Source organism: Electrophorus electricus, chromosome 17 (genome assembly GCF_041902795.1).
Source record: "Electrophorus electricus isolate QZ-2024a chromosome 17, ASM4190279v1, whole genome shotgun sequence".
NCBI lineage: Eukaryota > Metazoa > Chordata > Actinopteri > Gymnotiformes > Gymnotidae > Electrophorus > Electrophorus electricus.
In genome coordinates, this window is record NC_137513.1 from 9,677,501 (window position 1) to 9,684,485 (window position 6,985).

The 6,985-nt window shown below is 44.6% G+C and overlaps 1 protein-coding gene across 3 annotated transcripts in view; it reads left to right on the forward strand.

Moving 5' to 3' along the window:
• Nucleotides 1–2,864, forward strand: part of arap1 (ArfGAP with RhoGAP domain, ankyrin repeat and PH domain 1) — a 60,162-nt gene extending 57,298 nt beyond the window's left edge. For all 3 annotated transcript variants that reach the window (XM_035534039.2, XM_081699772.1, XM_081699773.1), the window contains 2 exons: nt 17–54; nt 173–2,864. In XM_035534039.2, the coding sequence (XP_035389932.1) occupies nt 17–34 (18 nt within the window). In that variant the 3' untranslated portion in view covers nt 35–54; nt 173–2,864. The remainder of the gene's footprint in view (nt 1–16; nt 55–172) is intronic.
• The last annotated feature ends 4,121 nt before the right edge of the window (nt 2,865–6,985 follow it).

The following is a 6,985-nucleotide window of genomic DNA, read 5'->3' on the forward strand; positions in this document are numbered from 1 at the left end:
TCTGTTTCTTCACCAGCTCCTAAGGAATCTATGACCTTGAAGTAATCATTTCAGGTAAGAGGGCTTAACTCAGCCCCACACTGATGGACCATCTGTAAATTCTTATAAGATTTGGAGCATCTACAAATGGGCTGTAATTTATTGTGTGTGGGTGTGTGTGCTCTCCCTACAGCGGAGGTCTTCTGTGTGTATGTGTGCAGACATCATCAACAGTTCATGGCCAAGCCCCAGCACAGATTTCAGGACTCTTGAGCCTGTTGGACCAGTAAGCTGCTGTGTTAATATATGGGAGCACATGGGCACACAGGACTACACCGGATTCTCAACAGCGTTCCTCACCTACGTCCCCAGGAAGCTCACAGGTTTTTACCTGCAAATGTTTGCCCAACACTCGGACTGCAGAGATTTCCTGGATCTTAATTCCTGCACTTCTATTGGTGCTGATCCAGTTATCGAATCACTCTCTTTCTGGAGACTTCTTCCACACCTGGTGTTGTGTTTTATGGGTTATGGATTGCGCAAAGTAACAGAATCTGAGAAGGTTTACCAGTTCTGTGCATCAAGGACTTAAAAGCGCTAAACTGTTCACCAGTGGTTGCGATTGGGATTCTCTTGATTGCTCTGTTCATCTGACACATTTTGAAAATCCAGTGTGATCAAAGACTGTAGTATAGCATCTAGATTCACTGTCTAACTACTTTTAAAAAAGAACTTAATGTTATAACCATTTAATTTTGCAGGCAAGAATCAGTATGTTGGAATGAAGTTGCAGTTTAACAAAATGTCTCAGCGACCACCAGGAGGTCAAAGGAACTAGGACAGATCATAACATTTAACACACGTGCACAAACCTGACACAACGACAAAATGCTTCATTTTCATACTCAAATACGCCTTACACACAAAAACAAAAACACTTTTCTCTCACCACGTTACCTTGGTGATGAACAACATTTTATCCAATTATTTATTTTTCGTCTTCCTGCGGTCTGAGTGGTCAGTTCCTGTTCCTTTGTAGTGGGAGCTGCTGTCACAGGCAGGGTCCGAAACCCAACCCGCAGGATCTGAGGAACAGGGAGTGAATGGGAGTGCTTGTGAGAGCTTTTTTTTCCTGCTTGTGGCGGTGCCAGTTGAACTTAAGACAAATTTGATTTGCGTGTATCTTATTTCACCATTTCTGTTTCTTAGGTTCAATATATTGGACAGTGTTAGATGATTGCAGGGGATATGTGATTAGTTACTTTCATTTGTATTTGATTTAATTAAAAAACAAATGTAGTCTAATAATGAATTGAGAATTCATACACCAGTGTTGGATAAACAGCAATAATCATTGCAATAATCATTTAAAAAAAAAAAAAAAGCTGTTTATCTGTTTGTAAATGTCCACTAGCAATCGGTTTCTGGAAAAGTAGTTTCATCAAGAATCCCATTTGCCTGCTAAACTGCTAAATGTCCTAGCAGTCTTTAAATGCTGTTTGGGTGACGCTAGCTTTCCCTTATTAACTAGAAGGTTTAGATTTTCGGTTAAACATTTCTGTTAATCGACTTCCAATCACAATTTCAGAAAGTCAGGTGTCAAACAAAATGGCCAACTAATCCAGAAGCTTGTATATCCAATGGCTGTTGTGGGCACAGTTTATGATGTGCTAAGATAAATGCTACCGCATTGTCTAGTCTCACTCTCTGGCTAAGTCTTGAGCAGTAAACAGCGGAGATTTTGCTTCAAAAAGCAAACATTTTAGCTAGACCAAAGATGGTCAGTGAAACGGTTCTCAGATCAGGTCAAAATGCCCATGGCTCTTCACTCTCTCTACACGCTTTTGGCCCACTATCCTAAAGCCCTGCTCCTTTACTGGGGCATGGCAGAGGTGCATTCTGCGTTGTCAACACCAGCAAAGTATACTGCAAAAATGTCATTAAAAAAGTATGAGAAAAGTACAATATTTAAGGAACAGATGTATGAAGGATACAAATGTATTTGCCATTGGCAAACTTGTTGAAACTATCATCTAATCATGGGCTGAATCACTGTGCATACAACATTCTAGATTCTTTCATTAATTCCAGGGCAAAATGCATTTATAAACTAGTCTTTAAGTTATTCTAAGTCTTTAAGTTAACTAGTCTTTAAGTTATTCCACTTCTGCTTTACTTGATTGTAGGTTGTTGTGGTCCATTTTAACATTTATGATGGATTTGATGTTCCACATGATGTGTGTGTGTGTGTGTGTGTGTGTGTGTGTGTGTGTGTATGTGTGTGTGTGTGTGAGAGAGATTCTATTTCTATTGCAAATCAACTGCATAAATGTCTTCAGTAAAATGTAAAATAATCTAAACATGTAATCAAAATGATGTTTATTGCTTTAACAATAATTCAGTCATTTTGAGTTTTCATTGCATTATTTGAGTACTTGCATATGGTGGCGTGTGAGAGAGCAAGTAGAGGAGAGTGAGAGAGAATGTTTGTGTGTGCATGTGTCTTTGAATGCCCATAATCAGTTTAATTGGTTTTGCAAGTATACATTTACAGCATTTGGCTGATTACTTTTTATCCAAAGCGACTTACAATTATGACTGAGTACAACTTGAGTAATTGAGGTTTAAGGGCCTTCCTCAGGGGCCCAACAGTGGCAACTTGGCAGTGGTGGGGCTTGAACCAGCAACCTTTTGATTTCCAGTCAAGTACCTTAACCAATAATTTTCCAACTCTCCCTTCCTTGTCTATATGTAGCATGTTTTCAAACATTTTACAGTATTTGTCTGTGTATTACCAGTTGTACAGACGTTTAAATGCTTAATCCTTTTCTGAACATTAATATAGTATATATAGAAAGACATTAAAACCATCAGCAGGATTGATATATTTTTTTTCTTTGTGCTGTTTTATTTGCGTGATTTCTGTGTTCCCTAAACCGGCCTGTTGGTTGCGTTCGATTTGATTGCACCCTCAGTGGAAGTGTAATTAGTAAAGTGGAGTCCAGGTTGTCGCTGGCTCTCCTCTCCGTGACCTCTCATGAACTCCTGCAGGCCTTCATTCACCAATCAGAAGCTGGGACAGTCCCAGCACCGCCTCCCACGGCCCGCGGCGGTGTTTGCTACTTCACAGCCAGCTCATGCTGGGGGAGAAGCCCGAGGGAAGAGTTCTGGACCTTCAAAGGATGGCCAGAGCCCGTGGCCCCTCAGGCAAACGCCCGGCTGAAGCTGCCTGGCTTGTCAAACTGTTTCACGCCAAAGCGAAAGCAGAAGCAGAAGTAGTTAGTCAAAGACGCAGGCGTGTGCCATGCTTGTAGTCAAACCTCTTCATGCTCGCACATCACAATGAAAAGATGCGGGAGGTTTAGTAAGAGTCAGATCATTGTGGAACTTCTACACATTTACAAGCCTTTTGTCCTGATGAGCATATGAAAATATTAGTAATCATTTGCAGAAGTTCTGAGCTTCATACTTGGCTGCTGTTGTAGCCTGTGGTGACATACCCATGTGCATCTGTTTAGCAATTATGTCTGGACAAGCAGAAAGTCCAGAAGGTTCCGCCAGCTGTTTCTGAGTAACGGGAATGGCTCCCACGTGCAGAGCTCCGGGCCACCTGGAGGTGAGGCAGCAGTATTGCGCTTTGTTCTGTTGTCTCATTTCTCTTCAGTCTTGGAACCTGTCAGGGCACTGCCACCAGGGGGTGCTGCTTTAGTCCAGTCTCCCCTTCTCAGCAGATTCTCCGCATGCCCTGATTGGCTCTGCCCGCTCCACATACACCCCTAACAACCGTCGCTAGTCTGTCTGAACATGCTGTGATCTGACTCCGAATCTCTGTTTAATTTCGTTACGTACATACATACCTGAGACCTTGCACACAAGTTTGATGTAATTACGTACATTAGAACTTTACCAGATAAGTGCATGTCATCACTGTAGGTGAGGATTCGGAATTCTGATGTTTCCAGCGTGCTGATTGCGAGGTTTGCTTCGGAATCCAGCGTTGTTTTATAGTGTAATCAGGAGTTCTGGATGATGAGCACATGCTCGTTCGGAACACCCCCATTCCATCAGCTGGGAATTTCAAAAGGCTTTAGGAGATTAAGGTGATTCAACCTCCTCATCATGCAGTATCATAGTCTCGGAAATGAACTTGTTTATATGCTTGTTCTCTGTGTGTGTGTGTGTGTCTGAGTCTGAGTCTGATATCTTCTTTCTCTTCCTCTCCTTTTTTCTGTCTGTCCTGCTCTGTTGATGAGTTAATTGCAGACTCCACTGTAGTCCCCTCCGCTTTGAGATGGAACTGGATATTGAGGAGTAGATGTTTTCCAGTCTTGCCGTCCACCCTCGTTAAGGCCCGTGACCCACGTCCAATCCGGCATGGTTTGCTCACTAATTAATTAACTGTTGTTTAGTCTCTGCACGGGCCGCAAACTGTGTTTCTGTCAGAGAATATGTTCATTTACACAAATACAAAACAAGTTCCTACTGGATTTCCTTATTTTTACGCTTATGTGCAAATTGTGGTTTAGTATAACGGTGGCATGCAGAGCAGTGTAGATGTAGTCTTTAGTCCTGAATGTTCTGTCTGTACTCGTGTCTGTTATTTTGAGTCTGGAGTTGGGGGAGGAGGGGTCAAGTGTTGGCACGGAAACTGCAGGACGAGCAGCATCTCTGCATTATCCTGAAGCTTCTGAAGAAACACCTCGAGGCCTTTTTCTCTCTGTCTGTCTGTCTCTCTCTCCCTTCCTTGTTTCTCTCTATCTCTTTTTCCCTTTCTGTCTTTCTCTCTCTGTCTGTCTGTCTGTCTCTGAACCTCCATTTTTCCCTTTGTTTTCTGTGCGTGCGTGTGTGTGTGGGCACACGTGTGCATGTATGCAAGTCAGCACATCCACTCTCATGCTTTGGTCTTCTTTCACAAATACACCTGTCAGAGACACATGCTTATGCAGTCTTAACATGACATCTAGTTGTGTGTGCATTTGTATACATCAGTTTCTCTCTCTCTCTCTCTCTCTCTCGCTCGCTCACTCGCGCGCAGCCCCAGTAGATTCCAGAAGGGACTGAGTCACAGTGGGTTGAATGAACGTCCACAGGTCCACATTTTGTTTGTGTGTGTGTTCATTCTACAACTTCATAACAAAAGGCAGAATGAAAACCAAAAAGCGTCACAGTTGAGGCAAAATTCAGTCAAATGAATGTCGGTACTAGTAGGTGTTTCTAACAGATCAGCTGCTAAGTGTACGTCACAAGTCACCTTTAGGTCGGATTGCAAGGCTTTCATATCCGCACGTGTCCTTGTGTAAAAGTGTGAGTTATTCAAAGTGTTGGGGAACATTCACAAAGCCGGACCTTGCACTGCGTGGGCGTTTTATATACATGGGGCTTCCTAATATTAGCTCTCAGCTGCTTTGAGCCTGAGGTCGGGAGGTCACAGACTCAACAAGCAGTTGGGGGCATCAGGGTTACAGGATTCTTGACTTGTCATCAGCCATCAAGCCCTGGGTCGAAGTCATTCTCCATCATACCTCCACCACCTGGACTTCACACCTGTTGAACCCCATCCTCTGTATGCTTTCATCCCTCCCAATGTTTTGTGCACTTAGTGTACATGCTATCAGTTCGTTTGGCCTCGGAAACAAATTAGACACTGTAAGTGATTTTTAGGAACACTTCTGCTACACCTGATATCTAATACTAAATCTAATACTAAAACAGTTGCTCTAAAAAAAAAAAAAAAAAGAAAGTCTTTGACTATCCTGGACTCGATAATTAGGAAGCAAAATTTCAGCATGGTCTGTATGTCCTGACTAGTCAAGATAGTCTTCTACAGAGAAGCAGTTCTGCACAGCTGACACCGGTTATGTATGTGCACAGCTGTAGAAGAATAAGCTCGGTGCTAAGCGTGCAGGTTTTAGGAGGACGGGGTTCAGATGGACTCAGTCTGACAGACATAAAATAACTGTAGTGTTTAATTTCAGTAGGTTTTAGGTGGGCAGGGTTCATTTAATCCCAGTTGGTGTTGAGTGTTATCTCTTTTGATGTTTTTTTCCCGTGGGTGTGTGTGGGTGGGTGGGTGTGCGCGTGCGCGCGCGCGCATGGCTAGACACCCACTACCTACAGTTTGAATCAAGTCCACTGTTTTCATGACCGACCACTGAGATGAACATCCAAGTGGGAAAGAGGGCATATCACTGGTGAGTGTGTGAAAATGTCGTCCTAACCGGGACTTTCTGTGCCGTGTTGGAGAACTTCCTACTGGCCAGATGGAGCTCTAATGGGAACAGCCGTGATGAGTTTGCTCTCCTCATCTCATCCTGTTCCCCCACCGTACCTCCTTCGCTCCAGCCAGCAGCATAAAGCATTTTAGACTGTAGCAGGCTTGTGGCCATTACCGGGATTAGGGCCAGCAGGACGTGGTGTTCGAACTGCAAAGCTATTGCTCCCGTCTCTGCTGAAGGCTCTCTCACCCCTCCCCCCCAGCCTAAGCCCCACCCCCACACGCATCTGTGTGTGGCGGGCACGGCCTTGCCCTCGTTAACGGCGAATCGGGCGCCACCGTCAGCTGCTCGTAAAAGGACCCGCGTGCCGTCTGTGAGTGCAGCCCCTCAATTAGAGACCCGGCAATGCCGAAAGGGCAGCCTGATTCCCATAGCAACACATCATCTCACTTTCCTTCTCTCTTTCTCTCTCCCCCACTCTCTTTCTCTCTCGCTATCTTCCAAAAAATCAGTGCCATTTTCCCCCTTGCCATCTTTCACAATCTATTCCGCTACTGCATGAGTGTTGCACAGTAATGACTTCTATTCAGCCCGAGGGGAGGAGGGGGAGTCGGAGCTGTTTTAGCAGCGCCACGCCGCATGGATGACAACCTTGACCGCAAGTCACTGCCTTGACAGGAGAGCGAGACAGGCAGGCGGAGGAGTTGCGTGGGAGGGGCTCCAATAGGTGACATTTGAGGGCTGAGGCCCCGCTGGTGGGACGCACGTGGGGTCCGTGGCCGCCTCGAGCG